At 43.1% G+C, this 21,565-nt stretch overlaps 1 protein-coding gene across 2 annotated transcripts; it reads left to right on the top strand.

Moving 5' to 3' along the window:
• The first annotated feature begins 163 nt into the window (after positions 1–163).
• ECI2 (enoyl-CoA delta isomerase 2) lies at positions 164–20,411 on the top strand. Of its 2 annotated transcripts, XM_061194781.1 has the most exons (10): positions 164–264; positions 3,077–3,239; positions 5,367–5,465; positions 5,691–5,879; positions 8,212–8,281; positions 11,618–11,720; positions 12,468–12,588; positions 17,140–17,229; positions 18,811–18,954; positions 19,606–20,411. In XM_061194781.1, exons 1-10 carry the CDS (start codon positions 200–202, stop codon positions 19,759–19,761), a joined length of 1,200 nt encoding a protein of 399 aa, XP_061050764.1. In that variant the 5' UTR covers positions 164–199; the 3' UTR covers positions 19,762–20,411. The 2 variants fall into 2 exon arrangements, with proteins under 2 accessions (XP_061050764.1, XP_061050765.1); XM_061194782.1 differs by lacking the exon at positions 11,618–11,720 and having other exon boundaries at positions 12,491–12,588.
• The last annotated feature ends 1,154 nt before the right edge of the window (positions 20,412–21,565 follow it).

Raw genomic sequence — 21,565 nt, 5'->3', positions numbered from 1 at the left:
GCGGCAACCGGTCGCCTTCAGGCCCCGCCCCGGACCGCCCCCCGGGCTCAGGCCCCGCCCCCGCCCCGTTCCAACCTATCGCGTTCAGGCCCTGCCCCGCCCCGACCCCGCTCAGACCTATGGTGTCCCGGCCCCGTCCGGGAGTCAGTCCCCACCCCCACACCCCCGCCCGCAGTCCCGCCCACGCCCCGGGGCAGCCATGGCGGGAGTGGCCGGAGTGGCCGGAAGGCTGGCGAGGCGGTGGTGCTCGGGCGCTCTGCGCAGGTAAGTGCCGAGCCCGAGCCCAAGGTCGCCCTCGGACGCCGCCGTGCTTGCGGGGGGCGCGCTGTCTGTCATCGCGTCTCGGTAGCAGCAGGGTTTGCGGGCTTCCAGCAGAGCGTGACGTCAGGTGTCCCTCTCCCGCTCGCCCTCCTCTGGGCCGGAGGGTCAGGACGGCCGAGCCGGGTCTCCCCGCGTGCGTCCCCGCCCGCCCCCGCCGCCGGGCTCGGAGATGCTTTGCTGAGTGGGGGGGTCGCGTGAGCGGCCCTGCGGGCTCGTGCCCGCCGTGGGAGCGCGCCCCGCGGTCAGGTTGGGGTGACCCGTCTGCTTCGTGGAGAACGTCCTGCCTAGTGATGGTGGCGGGATGCACAGCCGGGCCACGTGGAAACCAGAACGGGCTGTGCACCGGCAAGGGGAAAACCCTGGAACGTGCTGGTTGCCTTCGGGGGTGGAGTTATGATTTTCCCGATTTTATATATTAAGCGGTCGGGTTTTGTAATTTTTTTAAAACTCTATTTAAAAAAAAATAAGTTTGCACCATGTTTTGTGAGAACTTGCACATTTCGCCCTTTATGTACATTTTAAGTTTTCCTTTCATTTTTCTGCTTGTAACTTGCCAGGTGCCAAATTCATGTAAGATGCAGAGTTTTTCCCTTTTTGGAAAAGAAAAAAACGGATTCAATTAATGTAAAACTCATAGAAGGCTAATTTTACTGAATGAGGCTAATTCAAGGTTTGAACTTACTCTTTGAAAGTTACATTATTGCAGAGGAGGTGATACGTTTGTTAGGTTTGGGCTTTATTTGTAACTGTATTATTTTAATCATCTTTGATGCCCTTAACTTTATTACTCAAGGTCATTATTGTGAACATCCATTGTTTGTTTGTGACCTCACTGCTGTGCATTGATGCTTTCCCCTCCCCTCTGCTTACTGTGTGTGCTTAAAAAGTTACTTACCTGGTAGCACTTGCTGTCTCTGCTCTGCACCTGGCTCATTAGACATCTCTGGGTGAGGGTTGAGTATGTCTGCTCAGCAGGCTTCACAGCCTAGCATCCAAGGCAGGTAGATTCCCCCCAGGTAGGTCCTCCACCTCCCTAAGAAAGAAGTGCTGTCTGTCTGGAATGACAGCAACTGTTCATCTCGCCTCTGAACATTTCTTTCGTCTTCATTTTCCCCTCCTTTCACCTGTGTGTGTGCTGGGACACACATGTTTGCTGAGCAGAGAGTCAGGAATTGACCTGATAAAAGTTTATACTTTGTTGATCAGTGACTATGTGACTGAGCAAAGGGCTTATGTGCCTGAGGGGCAGAAAACCAAATTCTGACAGCAGGAGTTTGCAGCAAAGTAAGGATTTATTGCAGGGCACTAAGCATGGGAGTGGGAGGACAAGCCTCAGGTCCACTCCAAATTGATCTTTGTGTTACAGGCTTTTTCTTTTTTTTTTGAGGGGATGAACAAAGAAGCTGAAGTTAATTATCCTCTTGTGACATTTATTAATCATTGAATGTCTCTGGTTTACAACTCTCTGGCCAGGTGGTCCATGGCACAGGGGTCTGTGAGCTCATCCTGCTCTGGAGAAACAACCTGAGTCTGCACCTTAACAATGATGTCTATAATAGCAGTTTTAGTACAAAAACGATGTATCGACAGCAGCAGTTTTAGTCATCTGACTCTGGTTGATTAGTGCTCAGTTAGCCCAGGATTGAGGTCAGAGGGGACAAGAAAGGGAATAAAGTTTTGGATAGAGGGATGACTTACAGACTCGGTAAGGAAACTCGGTTTCAGGGGGACTCAGTTTCAACTGCAGAGGCTGTTTCTGGACCTTGGGACCCAAATGACTGAATTCTTTGTACTTTACCCCCTTGGTCTCGGTATCTTTATTTTGTTTGGGGGTGGGGCAGGCATATTAAACTCAGAGACTGAGATTGTCTTTGCCACTGTTTTATTTAACACAGGTTAACTGCGGGAATAATAATAATTTCACAAGCCAGTAGCATACAGGATAAGGCCTCTTCATAAGCCAGTGAAGAGTTTTGACTTTGCCATCCAAGAGCTGATGTCCAGCTGCCAGCCCCAAAATAAAAGTCCCTTGATGCTGGAGCAGTTTGCTGGTGTGGCCAGGCAGGCTGATTTCTTCGGTGGCCGCTACATGGCTTTCATCACTGCTGATAAAAGAGTCCCCTTTACCATGGCAGGAGCTAGTGCCCCAAGGTCTTGGAGAGCTATTTGGATCAGCAGAGGGGAGCTTTGCCCAGACTGAAGCTCTCGGACGGTCCTCACAAACTCTGGGTATTTATAGTCTGAATGTCCCCTCCCCATAGTTGCTTCATCTGCTCTTGTCAATACGTCTCCTGCAGAACCCCTCAGACGCTGAGCTCCGATGGTTACCAACCAGAAAGATGAGATGTCAGCCTGACACAGCTCACATCATTCTTATATCAAAACCACTTCACTTCTAAAAACAACTGTTTTGGGTCTTTGCTTTCACTTCAGTTGTACACAAGTGGCTTTGCAATCTTCACATCCCGCGCAGGACTCCTGCTGTCCTCCATCTCACAGGCCTCTCACTGGCTTCCTGCCTGTGGCAAAATTCCACGGCTCCTGGGCTTCTGGCTGCTTTTTCTCTGTTTAATTTGAAGGCTACATTACTGCCGTTAGCTTCTGTACTGATTTCTTATCTCGGGACAGTTTTGGAAACCACTAACCATTCACAGCCAGGTGGCTGGGGAAGTATAGGGAAAATATTTCTGGAGGAACGTAGCATTCTGGCGTGTAAGGGCTGGGAACGATTAGCAGTCAGCCTGCCTGTTTGCAGTCCTCTGCAGGTCACTCGTTTCCCAGCACTTCAGCTGCATGTGTGTGGCCCAGCAATGAGAGCCAGCCAGAAGGACTTTGAAAACGCCATGAATCAGGTGAAACTCTTGAAGAAGGATCCAGGAAATGAAGTGAAGCTAAAACTCTATGCACTGTATAAGCAGGTAAATGCCTAAGGTGCGATATAAAGACATTTTGAGCAGTTGGGACCTCAGACAGACATTCTGCGTGTTGTACTAAAATGCAGCCTTAATGCTTTTAGGGTGTGTTGCTGCCTTTCCTACCAAGAGTGTATACATGAGAGTTTATTATATTAGACTTCAAAATATTATCAAGGCAAAAAGTAACTCCTCAGGATCACTCCAGAGCAAAAGAGACTTAAAAGATATAACAACCAAATGTGTAGATCTTATTTGGCCACTAATTAAAATAAATCAGCTGAAAAAGTGGTCTTGAGACAATTGGGGAAATTTGATTAGGAACTGAGTATTAGGTGATACCTAGGAATTATTCTTAATGCCATCATGGTTGTATAAGAAAATGTTGATTTTTTTTTTTTTTTTTTTAGGAATGCATACTAAGTACCTAGGGGTAAAATAGTATGGTGTTTGGCATTCTCTAAAATAATGAAGCAAAAAAGGAAAGAAAAGGATGGATGAAGCAAGTATGGCAAAAACGAGAGTTACTGAATTTGGGTGAAGAATATTGGGAGTTCATTACAGTATCCTACTTTCGTATATGTTTGAAATTTTTTATTACAAAATTTTAAAACTCATGTTTTTAAGTTACAGTGTCTGAAAAATGTCCTGGGAAGTCAGCCCCTCTGGGTTCTTGTGTGTTTTCTATTTTTCTCTTCCTCTGACGCACATGAGCCTCTCTTACTTTCATACTGGTGTGTATAGTAAAGAATTTAACTTTGCCCCCAAAGAGGTCTGACCTTTGCCCTTGGCTTCTGGGAGGTAATTTCTAAGCCCTTGAAATGCCAAGAGTGATAGACGTGTCTTTGTTTGCCTGGAGAGTCTAACAGTGGCATTTAGAGTAGGGGCTGCGATTACACTTTAACCATGCCGAGGTGGTGGAGCCCCAGTGAAAACGCTGAACGCCGGCCGAGGCTTGAATGAGCTTCCCTCGTGGGCAGTGCTCTGTGTGTGGTCACGCGTCAGTCTGGCACTGGAGGAGTGCGCTGTCCTGACTCCACAGTGGCCGGTTGTCCGGGGGGCTGGGGTGTCACACACGCGCCTCCCCCAGACTTCACCCTCTGTATCCTCCCTTGCTGATCTTAATCCGTATCCTTTCCCCCTAATAACCGGTAACCAAGAGTACAACAGCTTTCAGTGCATTCTGTGAGTCATTCTAGCAGATTATTGAACCCAAGGGTGGTTTCGGGAGCCCCCCAATCTTGCACTTGGTGTCAGAAGTGGAGGGGGGCAGTCTTACGGCCTGCGTTGCCTCTGATTTCTCAGAAGGCTAACTCTTGCAAGGTGAATCTTAGCTCTTTTTCTTTGGAAAGTCTTAGCCTCCTTTGCTGCCTTTGTTTTTCAAAGCCTCTTTCTTCTTTCCTCTTTTAGCTAGTTATATTATGAAATTGAAAAACATGGTTATTAAATGGAGTTTTAAATTGCCATCTCTGAAGATAACTGAGTGCATATTTTTTTCATCTCAAAACACTCAGTGCGCCTACCCTCAAACAAGTAAACTTTAGTTGCTTTTTGCTTTCTGCTCGCATGTCCTTCAGTTAAGTGTCCTAAGGGCCAGCGGCTCTGATGACCTCACCCCTGCCCCCTCCTACCCAGCTGCAGCTGTGTTGCTCAGTTATCAGATATCTGCCACGGAACTGGGTTGGGGAGGGTGGTTCTTTTGAATGGGCTTTCAGAACACACTGTGTGTTCTAAATGTTTGTGGGCGAGTTACCTTTGAAGATTGTTTGCTTGAAGATTTTGATCATGTATGAAGAATGTGACCATCGCTATAAAACTAATGAACGATGACGATTTTTTAAAAAGTATTCAATACTTTCCCAAAACCCTAATCTTGCATTATTTTCGTGCACAGGCAGTTATAACTTATTTTAGGGACTGATAGCCAATAGCATATTTTGTCCCTCCAGTCTTTTTTCTCTTGCTTGTGCATTTTTAGCAACAGCAGCAAAGGGAGAAGAAAATTCAAATCAATTTATGTACCTTGGGAGGGGAAGGTGCATTCACGTTAGCGTGCATTTTATGGGTCTTAACTATTTAAGGCTCCAGTTTGCATGGGCGTTTGACCAATAATTGCCCCTTTCCTTTTCACAGGCCACTGAAGGACCTTGTAATGTGCCCAAACCAGGTGTGCTTGACTTTATCAATAAGGCCAAGTGGGATGCTTGGCATGCTCTTGGCAGTCTGCCCAAGGTACAGTTACTTATCATGCTGCTTTTATTCCATTTGCTGTGCTCCTAAGGGAAGGGGTTGCTTCTCATCATTAAGCCATTACAGATGAGGCTTCAGGATCTTGAGATCCCTCTACCGAACCAGAACCTCTATTCTTTCTTCATTGCCGGGTGTCCTTATTAGCACAGGAAGTTTCTCAGAATGCTTGTTCATTGACCATGGGCTGAAATTGTCATCTCTCTTCAGGAAACCGCCAGGCAGAACTACGTGGACGTGGTGTCCAGTTTGAGCGCTTCATCCGAGTCCTCCGGCCAGGTGACACCTGCAGCAGACAGGAAGCAACCGGGAAGTGACGCCCTGGTGGTGACCTCCCAAGACGGCATCACGACCATCGCGTTGAACCGGCCCGACAAAAAAAATGCACTCACCCCTCAGGTAACGCGACCCGCCCTAAGAGCCCGCCCTGCTTTTCTTCTCTTCCTCTGTCTGTTTCACTCAAAAACTGTAGTGTGTCAGCATCCTTCCTGTTTCTGTGAGAGCTCTTGTTTGATTTGTGCAGAAGATTAATAATTGGGGCTACTTCATACAGCAGAGTGGGACGTTCATTATTTAGAACTTGTGAGCTTCAGGTGTGTTCTACATGCCCAGAAGGCACTGCAACTTTTCTAATGGTGGAAACACAGGTAAATGATGTGAATATAAATGAAACACACATCACTGTAAGAGAAGATGCAGAGGGCTTCTCTAAGGTTGGCATAGACGCTCCCTGGACGTATCTTCGTGTCACTTAGACTTGAGAGTGAGTACTAATCTACTTGCATGGAGCTTTATTTTGTACAAATAGAGGGAAAAGGAGAGAAGAGCTTAAATAGATCAGAACCCAGCTCTGCTTGAAATGAGCTGCTTCACAAGGGCACTGTTAGTCTTTGAATCGGTCATTGAACTAGAACGATAATAAAAATAACCACTTCCGCAACCTAAGCGTCCATCGATGGATGATGGACAAAGAAAACGTGATACGTGTACACAGTGGAATACTGTTCAGCCATAAAAAATAGTGAAATCTTGCCATTTGTGACAACGTGGATGGCCCTTGAGGGCATTATGCTAAGCGAAGTAGCTTAGAGAAAGGCAAATACCGTATGATCTCACTTATAAATACAGAGAACAAGAGAGTGGTGGTTGTCAGAGGTGTGGGGTGAAGGGGGTCAAAATGTACAAACTTCCAGTTATAAAATAAATGTGTCACAGGGATATACTGTACAGCACAGTGATTATAATACTGTTTTCCATGTCTGAAAGTTGCTAAGACAATAAATCTTAAAATTTCTTATCACAAAGAAAAAACATTGTAACAATGTGTGGTGATGGACATTGGCTTACTGCAGTCATTTTACAATGTATACAAATATTAAATCATTATGTTATACACCCGAAACAAACATATGTCAGTTATAGCTCATTTAAAAAAAAAATAAATTGAAGTTTAAGGAAAAAATAGCCACTTCACCCCTTTCCCCTTGACAGAAAAAGTAGAGAATTAATTGGATACTTGGTGCTGAACTGGGAGTAAAATTCAAAAGGGCTGTAACCCCTTTTCACTGGATGTATCACCTCTGTTGTAGTAGAAAAAGCACACTGCCTTAAAATAGTCTTAAATAAGGATTCCATGAAGTTGGATATGCACTATGCAGTTAACAAAGCATTCGAGTCTCAAAACTGTTTCCTTTTCTCCTGACTCGTTTTTATATATTCATGGTAGCGATAGCAATAACTACTCTTTACAGAGTGGCGCGTGTGTGTCAGTACTTTCCACCCAGAGGTTTAATTCCCACCAGGAGCCTACCAGTATTGCTACCTAACAATAAAATAATTAGGTTAAGTATTTATTTGCTCCAATTCACATGACTAATAACCAGGAAGATCTAAGTTGAAACCGTGATCTACCCGTCTCTTAAGCCTGGCTTTTCCCACTTGCCCTGTCATGCTGCGTCACCACCCCTGTAGTCATAACGGAACTACTTCCTCATTCCCTCCCTCAGTAGAAATGATTTCACCTCCATTCATACATTGTGTAAAGTCCATGCGTTTATTTTTTCAGTAAGGGATGTGTATCTGTAAACGTCACCCCTCCTCACCATTCTCTCCCTCATCTAAGGTAGAAACTGCACCTGTTTTAAATGCCTTGAAAGCTATGACAGCTACACGTCCAAGATTTTCAGAGACGTTGCTGATTTGAAATATTGGGCCCACTGTTCTTGACCGAGTCCAGCCTTTCACCGTCCATAACCCTCCCGGACTGCCTGCCACACTCATGCTCTCTCTTGACATCCCAAATGAAAAACCGCTTCCTGGAAATCTTCCTCTGCTCCCCGCCCCATCCTACCCACCCTAGAAAAGTACCGGCAGCTCCTCTGAGCTTTCTGCTGCTTTGTACTTTCCACCCATTTTAGAGCTATCCCCGTCTATTAATTCCAAAAGCTCAAGGACTGTGTCTTACTTGTTCATTTTGGGGGAAAAACGTGGACATGTTCCCCAGCATCTTCTACATAGCACTTGGTACGGAATACACACCACGTAATCATAAAAGGAATGAAAGTCCTTTCAGTCTTTCGGGCTGCCTTTTTGGTTCTATAAATACAGCCAACATAAATGTTTGGCACTTTGCAGAGGGTGGGCTTGCAGACTGATGTTTAGTGAAGCCCCTGGGTGATGGTTATCATTTTCAGAGTTTTTTTCTTTTCCTCATCTTCCCCCTTTCACACAGATGTATCACGACATCATGCTTGCACTTGAGGCTGCAAGCAAGGATGATTCAGCCATAACTGTTTTAACAGGTGAGACATTTTCTTAGATTTCTTGGTTAAATTTCTATTTGGCGGGATTTTCATCTAGGTAGGAAATTGAGTAAATAAGCTCTAATATCTTTCCTAGTGCTAAGATACTCTAATTCTTAAATACGTAAAAAATATGATAGACACAGGATTGATATCTTTATCACGTAAAAAGCAGATACAAATTGGTAAGAAAAGTACTAAGACCTATTAGATAAACGGGTGAGTAAAATGAACAGATAATTTATATGAGAAAGTCCGGGCATTAAAGAAACAAGGAAAATGCAACCAGATTAATAAGCACAAACACAAATCAAAATGATGAGATACCACTTTATACTTATCTGAATTAGCAAAATTTCATGTTATACCCAATTTTGACAAGGTTATGGTAGAATAAATGCCTCTAATCCCTTGCTGACAGCAGCGTAAATGGCTATAAAAAGTGTAAGTAGCTGAGGAAAGGGCATTTGACAGTACGTAAAATGTTCATATACTTTGATACAGGAATCCCACTTATGGGAATTTATTTTAGGGAAATTATCCAAGAAAAAGGAAAGGTCTTATGCAAGAAAGATAATCTTTGCAGCATTACTTATAATTGTGAAAATGTTAAAACATTGTAAATATGCTGCATGACAGAATAATAAAGCACATTATAGAACATCCAGTAGACTATATACTGTACAAGTATTAAAACTTACAACTCTAGAGACCAACACTATAGCAACTGTTTAAGATACAATAAAAAACATTAGCAATTATATCAGCACTGTGGTAGTAAGTGGAAAATACGATGGCTGCTCCGGGGCCTGGGCTGACGAGAACTCGGAGAGTGGAAGTCATTGAACTTGGAAGGGGCCCTGCGTGTGGTGGCGCAAGCTGAGGGTCAGGACTCAGATCAACTGGAGTTTAAATCCTGGCTTCATTCCTTACTACCTGTGGGCGACCTCTGCTTCCTGAATGGAGAAGACAGTGTCTTCCTAACCCCACGGAATGGTCGAGGCGGTGACACGAGACAGTGCAGGGCAGGGCTCACAGCAGGTGCTTGGGAGACGGGAGCTGTTACCGTGTGTTGACGCAGTGGAAGCAGGACTGATTTTATTTTATTTTATTTATTTTCTCTTTTGGCCACGCCACGCAACTTGCGGGATCTTAGTTCCCCAACCAGGGATTGAACCTGCGCCCTTGGCAGTGAAAGTGCGGAGTCCTAACCACTGGACCACCAGGGAATTCCCAGAGTGATTTTATTTTCTTTTAATTTTCTTTAAAATTTGTAAAGTATATAATATTATATAGAGATATCAGAGAACTTTTAGTAAAAAAGAGAGATGGGGAGAAAGAGAGATACCTAACAGCTGATGAGAGGGGGTGAAGGAAAGCGAAGAGTTGAACATGGCCCTTGTATTTCACAAATACACCTAGGAGAATGGAGACAACAAAAACAGTCTAGAGGTGGCGTTGGCTTGATACAGGAGAAGAATGTTTTCTGGTTTTTTAATTAAAAAAAATTTTTTTTAACATCTTTATGGAGTATAATTGCTTTACAATGGTGTGTTAGTTTCTGCTTTATAACGAAGTCAATCAGCTATACATATACATAAAAATTTTTTTAACTAAAAGTATAATACAGGCACATGGTTTTTTAAAAAATCCAAAGACTATGAAATGGCATATAACAAAACTAAATCTCACTCTCCTTGGAACCCCAGTCCTGCTTCCTAGAAAAACTCAGCTTTTCTTGAGCCTTCCAGAAACTGCCTATGTGTGTACGTGTGTGTACCCCGCCTCTTGTAAACAGAAAAGGAAGCATATAATACATACATACTACACCCACCTTCTCCTAACAGCATATCCCGAAAAATTGTTCTCTGTCAGCACATATACATCTAAGTTTTTCTCTGCAGGACTACAAAGTATGAAAGTTTTGGGATTCCATAATTTATTTCATCATTCCTCTATTGATGAACGGGTAGACTGTACTTAGTCTTTTGCTATTAAAATCATGTTGCAAGGAGTATCCTTGGACATATGTGTTGCAGCGAATGTGCAAAAGTATCCAAAGGCTATATTCTTAGAAGTGAAGTTGCTGGGTTTCGTAGTAATGGTAATAACGGCTAACGTTTACACCATACTTCCTGTTTGCTGAGCACTCGTCTAAGCATTTTAATTCATTTGATAGCTTTTTGATTCTTAACTTTTCTAAGCTTTCTTGCAATAACCCTGTGAGGTTAGGCCCTGTTATTACTCATATTTTACAGGTGAGAAAACTGAAAGATTAAGTTTTGATAAATAGTGCTTTTCCTGTAGTGATTTTCTATATATCCTTCACTTTCGTTTTCAGTTCCTTTTTGATCTAAAAGTTGTAATAATAGGTCCTTTAATTTCCAGAAAGGATTTTTTTTTTTTTTTGGTTTTCCATTTCTGTTATCAATTCCTAGTTTATTGTATTATAATCAGACATGATTGGTTTTACTAATTTTACTTTTTTTAGAATCTATTAAAATTTCGTGTATATTAGCTATATATTGAAATCTCTGCCTTGAAGATTAAGAATCAGAAAAATGGCCAATATTTTATATCGTCCAGGAACACTTAAAAAGTAAGTTCAGGGACTTCCCTGGTGGTCCAGTGGCTAAGATTCCGTGTCCCCAGTGCAGAGGGCACTGGTTCCGATCCCTGGTCGGGGAACTAAGATCCCGCGTGCCACACGGTGCAACCAAAAAAATAATAGTAATGAAAAAATGTTTTAAATAAAAGAGAAATTTAAGAAAATTAAAAGTTCATTCTTGATTTTTAAGGTATAGAGTTACAATTATATCAGTTAGACTTGCCTCTCTAATTCATGTTATATAGATTTCCTAAATTCTGTTTTCTAATTTGTCTGTCTGGACTGAAAAAAGAAAATTAAAGGCATCTGTTTCTCTCAGCCCATCCTACGCCGGGTCCCCCCCTCCCCAGAGCCTTTGCACACGCTGTCACCGCTGCGGAATATTCCCCCCACCGTCTTTCCATCTACCCCTGCCCGTGTCCTTCAGATCTCAGTCTAGTCATTCCCGCCTTAGCAAAGTCCTTCCCTGAACCCCCAGGTGAGAGCAGAGCCCCATTGCCTGCTCTCCTGTCCTCATGTCCCTTTGCATCATCATAGCTGCATTGCCTACAGTTATTCATGTGTCTTTAAATCAAGGTCCAGCTGACTCCCTAGTCTTTCAATTAGGGCAGGACCCCAACTGGTCCACCAGTGTATTTCCAGAGCTTGGTACAGAGCCTGGCACATGTAAGATGCCCAGTGACTACTGTAGAGCGAATGAGTGGTGGATCCATGGATTTTGTTTACAGGCAATGGGGACTATTATTGTAGTGGGAATGATCTGACCAACTTCACGGATATTCCCCCTGGTGAAGTGGAGGAGAGAGCCAGAAGCGGGGCCGTTTTACTGAGGTGAGAGCCCGTCTGTCTCATCCCGGGGGGCTTATCCTTATCAATGTGGTCTTCAGCTGCGCAAAAGTAAAAGAAATACTTCTTAGGTTCCGTGTAATCGGCTGTGACTTTAGGCAAGCATATTTCTCCAGACTTCTACCAGTAGAGGGCGTTTGCTCCATCACTGTAACTTCTGTTACCTGTTCTCCTGGCCTCCCTACACCACATTTGACTGGAAAGCATACAAGTCAACTACCGCTACAAATTAAATTCTCCCATATTGAGGCAGAGGAATTTAGCAACTTCTCCTCTGGCCAGAGGAAGGCGTGACTGCCACGATCGCTGCTCATAGGAGACTTGAAATGGTCTCGGAAAACACAGAGGGCGCGAAGGCGTCTCCTCCCGCCTCGTTAGTCCCCGCTGCATCTCTGGTGCCCACTGAGCTGTGATACCGCAGCACGTGCTGGCGGCCACCCTAGCCGCTGAGTCTACAGCTGGCTTACGTCCCTGACCGAATGCCCAGAACACAAGATTTGAACCAAGGCTGACCTGTGGGACTCTGCGAGTTTCCCTCAAATTGCGTTCAGATGGGAGGAACCTGGTGCGAGAGGCGGGGGAGGTGGCAGGGCAGAGAGGCACTGCTGGGCGATGGGAAACTCACCAGCCTGGCCAGAAAAGCATGTTCCAGACTCACCCTGTCTCGCCTGCATACTTCAGTGATGCTACTTTGGCATATTTAAACATGCTTTTATATTTCCACGTCTGTAGGGATTTTGTCGACTGTTTTATAGATTTTCCGAAGCCTCTGGTTGCAGTGGTAAACGGACCAGCTGTAGGAATCTCCGTCACCATTCTCGGGCTATTTGATATCGTGTATGCAACCGACAGGGTAAGTCAGCTCCCAGAAATGTATGAAGTTACACAAGTAAAAAGGAGATCCTCTGAATTCTCCTTTATTGTTGCTAGTAGTAAACAGATTACATACGGTTTGTGGTAGAATGGACCAAATTTAAATTTTTCCCAAAAAATTAGTCTAATATGACGCGTTTTATTTTTCCTTTACTATTAACTTGAATTTTCCTAAACACGAATATTGTTGTGAACATTGCCCCAGCTCTTTTGGCTCTGTGCTCTAATCCTATTACACAACACTTGTTCATTTTTACTCTAAAATAGTCAGGAACCTTCAAAGCTTGTTAGCAGGGGGCAAAAAATAGCTGCTTTGGAGGTTATGCAAGTGAGTTATTTGATCATTTTTTCCAAGTAAATGAATCCTGGAATTTATAAATCTAGAATAAGGAAGAACTTTCAGGCATTATTCTACTTTCACTCCCTTCTTTGCAGATAAGAAAACCAAAGCTCAGAGAAGTCATGTTCACCATTGAATTATATAGATTTTAATTTTTCTTCCTACTACAGTCGTAATATATGTCATAGTAGAAAATAAAATTTTGGAAAATATGGAAAAGTACAAAAAAAAGAGTTAATTTAAAAGTCACTCCTTATCTCACCACTCAGATAAGCAGTGCTAACATTTGGGTTATTTAACTTATCTAATTTAACCAGTCCCTGACACTGGAACCCTAGAATATTTCCAGTTTTTGTCCTTACAAACAAAAATGTGATGAACGTTTATCTTAGAACTTTTACTGTAGAACTAATAACCATCTCTTACGGTTATCAGATTCTTAGAGTGACTTTTGCTTTTGTGGCAATAAAATTTGCTAGTGTACATACAGCCTTGCAGGGAACATTTGGTTTTTACCACTGAAGAGATTCCTGGTTTTGTTTAGAGGTATTTATTTTCTCCACTAATAGGACAGTATATTAGGGTCCTTAACTCTGGCTCATCTTTTACTGGATTCCTTTCAATGAGATTGGGCATATTGTCAGATCTAATTTTTACTGATAATTTTCCCATAAAAATAGCAAATGGAAGTCTAGACGCTAGGCTACCTAACCTTTGTAGGTGGAAGTTTCTGCTCAAAGGCAGAAATTAACAGTCTTCGGTCACACTCTGTGTGTTAAATGACCAATTAATTGACCTGCTTTGAGCAGGGTGGGATCAGGAGTTCCTGACCTGAACTTGGGGGTCTCATTCTTCAGTACTTGGAGGCCAGATATCATCGTATTTGAATCTTGTCCTGATTCTCCCACTGGATTCCAAATGATTGTCATGTACATCATCTTTTTAAAGATTTCTAGGACTCCCATCTTACGATACAATTTGAATTAAAATTGAAATCAGAGGGAAATGCGTATATATTATATATGCTAAAAGATTGGGCCCAAAGTAAAATATTTGACAAATAGTGACCACTGCTAAGAGTTCACCCAACTGAATTAAACCAAGGTTCAATTTAAAATCAGGGAAAGACACAGAAGAAAGAAGCTGTGGAGAGGAATTCATTTTACAGGGTTTCTCATTCCTGGCTTCATGAATAGATACCATATTAAATGTGGGTTAACATTTAACCCATATAACCAAATTATTCTTTATTATGGGCGATAAGTAGTGCCTCTGCCTATTAGCTTCTCTGTCAGCAAACAGCACATTTCCTCTTTGAGTTAATAAAAAGGCAGAAATCATAACAGTAATAGATCTTTGAGTGCTCAGTATCTAGGAGGCACTCTGCTGATGCACATTATATGTGTTCAGTAAACGCCCACGTTAACTGCCCTGCGAGGCAGGTGCTCTCATCCCATTTTACAGATGAGAAAACCGTGGCACAGAGAAGTTAAGAAGCTCCAGGGTCACCAGGCAGCCTGACGCCAGCATCTAACCCTTAACTACATCTACTGCTCCATTTCTGAAAATTAGCTCAGTGTTTGCTTATAATAATGTTTATAAGTAAATTAAATGCTGCTTATTATCAGCTTTCCACGTACCTGTTTGTGGCTTTTACCAAGGTTGGCTGCTTCTTTCAGTTTTCTGGTTGTGTTCCTTAGGCTGTGACTTCTCAGCACATTTTCTCCAATACGCTTTCTTTTGGGGGGGAAAAGAGAAGATAGGTGACATTAATAACTGTTTACTTTATACTTTTATTATTTTGATTTGTATGCTTTGCACATTATATGTTTATATCTTCTAGCAATATTCATTAAAAAAAACCCGCCATACCTGATTATGGGAAATGAAGTCTAAATAAGCTGTTTACAGAATTGTTGATTATAAGTTAATTTCCTTTCATAAGAACTTTTCATTCATCAAGAAACACACAAAACTATTTCTGACATCTAGAAAAAAACTACAAATGACTCTGTAGTCTAAATAACCAATATTAAAGTAGTTTCTGATATTTAAAACCAATCAAAAAGACTCTGAGGCAAAATCAAGACAAATGGCAGATTGAGGAAATAATTTTTCAACTCACACAATAGAGGCTAACCTTTCTAATATATTTTTTTAAATGTGTCTGTAAAGTGATGGATCAACAAATTAATATAAAAATACACGACAGAGAGGAATAAATAGCCCACAGAAAAGAAAGTATAAATGGCTCTTAAAAACACATGAGAGGGCTTCCCTGGTGGCGCAGTGGTTGAGAGTCTGCCTGCCAATGCGGGGGACGCGGGTTCGAGCCCTGGCCTGGGAAGATCCCACATGCCGCGGAGCAACTAGGCCCGTGAGCCACAATTACTGAGCCTGCACGTCTGGAGCCTGTGCTCTGCAACAGGAGAGGCCGCGATAATGAGAGGCCCGCGCACCGCGATGAGGAGTGGTGCCCACTTGCCGCAGCTAGAGAAAGCCCTCGCACAGAAACGAAGACCCAACACAGCCATAAATAAATAAATAAATAAAAATGTAAAAAAAAAAACACATGAGAAAGACACCATTAAGAAAAGGACTTGTAGGGACTTCCCTGGTAGTGCAGTGGTTAAGAATCTGCCTGCCAATGCAGGGGACACGGGTTCGAGCCCTGGTCCAGGAAGATCCCATATGCCGAGGAGCAACTAAGCCCGTACGCCACAACTACTGAGCCCTCATGCCACAACTACTGAAGCTCGCGTGCCTAGAGCCCGTGCTCCACAACAAGAGAAGCCACTGCAATGAGAAGCCCGCGCACCGCAACGAAGAGTAGCCCCCGCTCGCCGCAACTAGAGAAAGCCCACGCGCAGCAACGAAGACCCAACGCAGCCATTAATTAATTAATTCTAAAAGAAAGACAACCAATCCAACTTAAAAATAGTGGGCAAAGTATTGCAAGCTACTTCACCAAAGAAGGTATGAAAATGGCTGATAAACACACGAAAAGATGCTCAATATCATTAGTCATTAGGGAACAGCAAATTAAAACCACACCGAGACGCCACGACACACCTACTAGAGTGGGTAAAATTGAAAAGACTAAGGATAATCACAGGTTTAGGGAGAATGCGGAGTGGTTGGAACTCCCTGCTGCACCTTGGAAAACAGTCTGGCAACGTCTCAGAAAGTTAAACCACACATGAACCACACAGCCCAGCAATTGCATGCCTGGGCATTTACCCAAGAGAGTTGAAAATATACCTTCATCATAACCTTATTCATAATATCCAGAATACTGGAAATACCACAATGGCTCCAACTGGTGAATGGATAAACGAATTATGACACGTCCCTACAATGGAATACTACTCAGAAATAAGAAGGAACAAACCCTCATCTGTGCAGTAACGATGTGGTGACTCACGAGCCTCCTGCTAAGGACAGAAGCCCACAAAAGGAGAAAAGGCTACAGAATGTGTGACTCCATTTATATACACTCTAGAAAAGGTGAAACTGTAGGAACAAAACAGATCAGTGGTTGCTTAAGGGTGAGAGACAGACTGACTGCAGAAGGGGCGTGAGGAAACTTTGGGGGGGTGATAGAAATATTCTATACCTTGATCATGGTAGTGGCTGCATAACTGTATACATTTGTTTAAAACTCATCAAACCGCATACGTTAAGAGAGTGGATTTTGTGTACACAGGCAGACCTCGGAGATATTGTGGGTTTGGTTCCAGACCACCGCAATAAAGCAAATATCGCAATAAAGTGAGTCACGGGACTTTTTTGGTTTCCCAGTACATACAAATGTTATGTTTACATTACACTGTAGTCTATTAAACATGCAATAGCAACATGCAATGTCTAAGAAAACAATCAGACATTTTAAAACAGCTTTAATTAAAAAATAACGCTGTTGGGAAAATGGCACCAGCAGACTTGCTTGACTTAGGGTTGCCCCAAACCTTCTATTTGTGTAAGAAAAAAAAAAATGCAGTATCTGCGAAGCACAATAAAGCAAAGCACAATAAAAGGAGGTCTGCCTGTATAATAATACAATAACCATAATTTTTTTAAAAGTTCTTCAATTAAGTATTGTAAGGAAGATAGAAACAAATAGTGATTTTTTTGAAATCACATGTGAAAAGATGATTTTCTTTTCTCTTTTTTTTTTCTCTCTTCAAAAAGGCAACATTTCATACTCCATTCAGTCACCTAGGCCAGAGTCCAGAAGGATGCTCCTCTTACACTTTTCCGAAGATAATGGGCCCAAGCAAGGTAATTTTTGGAAACCTTAAAACGAAATGTCATCTCCATTCCAAAAGTAACCCCACACTCTCTGTTCTTTCCCTCGATAATAGAGACAACAGACGGAAGCAAATTATTTGCTCCCCAACTCCAAGAGTTTTAAACGTAGAGGAACCAGGCTGTGGGAAGCGTCTGGTCTGCAGGGAAGTTTAGACGCTCTGTCCCCAAACTGGGAGTGACTCTCAGCTGGGTGCCTGGTGCTCCCAGCGCCGCTCCCGGCCTCCACAGCCTTTTCTCCAGACTGTCCCACAGGGCATCAAGGCTCCAAGGGGCCCAGTGGTCGCTCAGGTCTGTCCCTGCAGTTATGGAAACCTAGGTGCCCACCCTTGGTGGGCAGGACCCCAAGGGGATCATGACAAGACCGAGAGCCGGGGGTAGGGAGAGGCTTAGCAAACATCCTTCGGGATCTGGAAGAAGGGGAGTGGGAACTGAGCCTCTGTTCGTTGCTATTAGGTTTTCATTGAAAAAAAGGTATATTTTTAGAATCTCTCTCTTTTCTTTTGTTTCTGGACATGCCATGCGGCTTGCGGGATCTCAGTTCCCCGACCTGAGATTGAACCCCGGCCACAGCAGTGTGAGAGCCTGAAATCCTAACCATGAGGCCACCAAGGAATTCCCTTTTTAAATCTCTTTCTTCAGTCATGTGCCCTGAATTCTTATACAGATTTGAACTTTGAAAATTTGGGCAGACCCAACCCTAAGGCTTAGAACATTTGACTCTGAAACAGTCTTTGCTTTTCTGGAAGAGAAATTGCAAACATAGGGAAGGATATCCACTTGGTGCCCCCAGTATTGTTAGAAACTGAACATCCATCTCCCTCACTTTCCTTCAGTTAAGTGGAGCTCATTGGAGTACCTGGGCAGGTAAAGAAAACTGTCAGAGCCAGACCACCGTGTGAATTTCCAAGGAAGGGAATTTAAAAAAAAAAAAATATATATATATATATATTTATTTTATTTATTTATTTTGGCTGCGCCGCGTCTCAGTGGCAGCACGTGGGATCTTTAGTTGCAGCATGCAGACTCTTAGTTGAGGCGTGCGGGATCTAGTTCCCCAACCAGGGATCGAACCCAGGCCCCCTGTATTGGGAGTGTGGAGTCTTACCCACTGGACCACCAGGGAAGTCCCCAGGGAAGGGAATTTTGACAGTTGGTGTTCCTGAATGTTGGTTGGCATTTCCTATGACCGTGATTTTTCTTTTTGTTTTATAATTGTTTATAGTGTATAAAGCAGGAACTCATTGCTGCCATGTGTCGTAGAATCAACATCTGCCTCACAGCCTTGCTGCCCCAGGCTCCCAGCTCTTGCTCCCCATCACAGACACACACAGCAGCGGCAACCTCTACAAACTGTCTAGAAAGCCTAATGGTCTCAGCACGCAGTTGGCAAACCATTGCCTGTGGCGCCATCAGTTTCTCCCTTAATGAGAAATACTGGCGACCTCAAAGACCAGAAGGAGATATCCCCATGTCTGCTGAAAGCAGTTCATTCTGAAGTTAGCTGAGCCTTGTTTCATTGAGTTAACGTCTCAATCCTGCTTTTCATTTCAGGCAACAGAGATGCTCGTTTTTGGGAAGAAGTTAACAGCCCGGGAAGCATGTACCCAAGGACTTGTTACTGAAGTTTTTCCCGACAGCACTTTTCAGAAAGAAGTTTGGGTCAGGCTGAAAGCATATTCAAAGCTCCCCCCAAATGTTAGTATTCGTTTGTTTGTTTGTTTTGTTTTGCTTGTAAGAACCATGGAAATCATCTGTTTGCCTTAAGAGAATAAGCAATTTAAAAAACGAGACATCTTAGCTGACTCTGAGCACATCTAAATCTGAGATTAAAAGTAAGCATAATAATGTTAGAAATACTGATTTTTACAGAACTTATCAAATAGGCATTCCATTTCTGTGCTGTGGAGACAGGGGGGCAGCTCTTTCTGGGCACCACTTTGAGGAGGTTGATAGGCAGCCTTTGCCAGCACTTTCATCCTTGAATCCAGGTGAGCAACCAGACAGGTTAACTTTGAGGAGATTCTGACCACGCAGCACTTTCGTTTTTATATGTGATAGCTGGTGACTGATTTTCTCATGTTCTCACTGCTCAAAATGTGATCCTGGAACCAGAAGCTTTGGTTTCTATCTACAGCTTCTTAGAAATGTGTGATCACAAGCCCTGCCCCACACCTGCTGGGAGGATATGTGCACACACAAACGTTTGAGAAGCAGTGTCTTATCTACACATATTTCTTAGGTGTCACAGGATCAAATGAACAACAGAGAAACAAGCATCAGAATTCTAGAATAATCCCACTCTTCTTAGGATACCTCTTAACCTTACTGTTGGTTTTGTTTTTTCAGGCCATGAGAATTTCAAAACAGGTCATCAGAAATAGGGAGAAAGAAAAGTTACACGCGATTAATGCTGAAGAAAGCAGTATCCTGCAGGAGAGGTGGCTGTCAGATGAGTGCATGAATGCCATCGTGAACTTCCTGTCCAAAAAAGCAAAGCTGTGATGACCATCACATCAAAGCTAAACGTTTCCAAGGAAGGGATGTGCTACTATTTCTGCTTTCCAGTTCCTGAACTAAGTAAACCTCGCTGTGCCTTTTTTCAGTGCTAAAATATCAGTTATGATAATTATACTTCACTAGAGCCCTGATGAAAAACAAATGATGTGAAACCAGCTTTGAGAATGTACGTAGGTTTTTGGTAGTGGGGAGTCTTACGTCTTCCGCTATGAATCGCTGTTGCCAGGCACACTGAAACGTTGTGCCCGGCGTCCTGCTCGGAAAGGCATTCACAGCGTTGCAGGCTGAGACCATGTGTTCGAAAACCACTACTGCACTTCGCCGTCCACACAGGCTCACTGACTTGATCGGCCCAAACACCGACAGTCTCTGGATGACCGAGTCAAGATCTTCAGTGGGTCGCATGTTCTTTTTCAGCCATCTGGCAGGGGGAGCAAATGGAAGGAGCAATATTACTAGAGGATAAATTAGAATCTTAGTTTCATCCCCCCCCCATAATTTGATAAAAAGGGATGAAGTGATTGGATTGTTTCGTTGGAAAGTGATGTTCTGTATCAGTGATTATTTCCTCATTTATCGTATAGTCTTCATTCTCATTTAATGTGGTACTTTATAAAAAGCACACCTGAAAGCTGCCTTAACTGTCCTTGTGACTTTCTGTTTCGATGGCTGCCATATGTATCACTTGACAAGAGTTTAATTCCAATGGCTATAGGATTGGCATGGAATATTTTGCTCTTCTAAATGTCCTCCTTCCTTTTTAACCTCCTTCAAGCATCAGCATCCAGATAGCCAACCCACCGAACCTCTAACTTCTTAGTTCTTGATTTTTTTATTCCAGTAATCCTAACCCAAAGTGTTCAGTCTTATAGGAAATGTATTAATAGTAATAACCCATTCATGTTTCCTGAGCACTTACTATTTGTTTCTAGTGCTTAATGCCCATAAGCACATTTTGTCCTCAAAAAACAATGCCAAAAATTAAAAATGAGGTAAACTGTTGCTGCTACCCATTTACAAGTAAGGAGTCCAAGGCATGGAGATGTAAGTAGCTTTTCCAGAGTCAGAGTCCCAGTAAGGGTCAGAGAGTCCCAGCCCCACTGTGTCCCCATGAGCCAACTGCCGCCCATCCCTCCCACTGACTTCAACTAACATCTCCGGACAAAAGTTGAAAAACAACGGTTTGAGGATGCTGAAATTAAACAAAAGCAGATGGATTGTGGTAAGGCATCAAAATGGAGAAGCATCTGCCCATGAGTTTCTGAGACTGTGGGACACTAGGAAACAATTGCTGGGATCTCTGTCCTGAGCACGGGACATATGCCCCAAAGGCAGGCCCGACTGTGCAGCAGTGCAGTGGTTGCCATGGTGTGATGGGCAAAACAAAATTTGAGGCCAAGAAGAACATCTCTCTAACCAGGAAAAGGATTCCCTGGGGCTGGAGAGGAGAATCCCAGAGCAGAGAAGGAGTGAGATGCTCCCCTAATTCTAGGTATGAACCTACACAGCCTAGGTTCACAAGTGGGACAGGCTCAAACCAACATGGTAAAGGCTTTGGGAAGTAAACTGGGATTTTAAGTGCCACAAACACAAGATGAAGACAGCTTGTAGACTCAACCTAAGCAGGTTGATTACTTGCTAAAACAAAACCATCAACATTCTCCAGATAATTCAACAAAACCCAGGCAGGGTCCATGCAACATAATATTCACAGTGTCCATGATACAATCCAAAATTATTGACATACAAAAGACCATGAAAATGTGAACACTAAGGTGAAAAAGACAAC

This window comes from Eubalaena glacialis, chromosome 7 (genome assembly GCF_028564815.1).
Source record: "Eubalaena glacialis isolate mEubGla1 chromosome 7, mEubGla1.1.hap2.+ XY, whole genome shotgun sequence".
NCBI lineage: Eukaryota > Metazoa > Chordata > Mammalia > Artiodactyla > Balaenidae > Eubalaena > Eubalaena glacialis.
The sequence above is the reverse complement of the archived record's forward strand: the minus strand, read 5'-3'. Positions and strand labels throughout refer to the sequence as shown.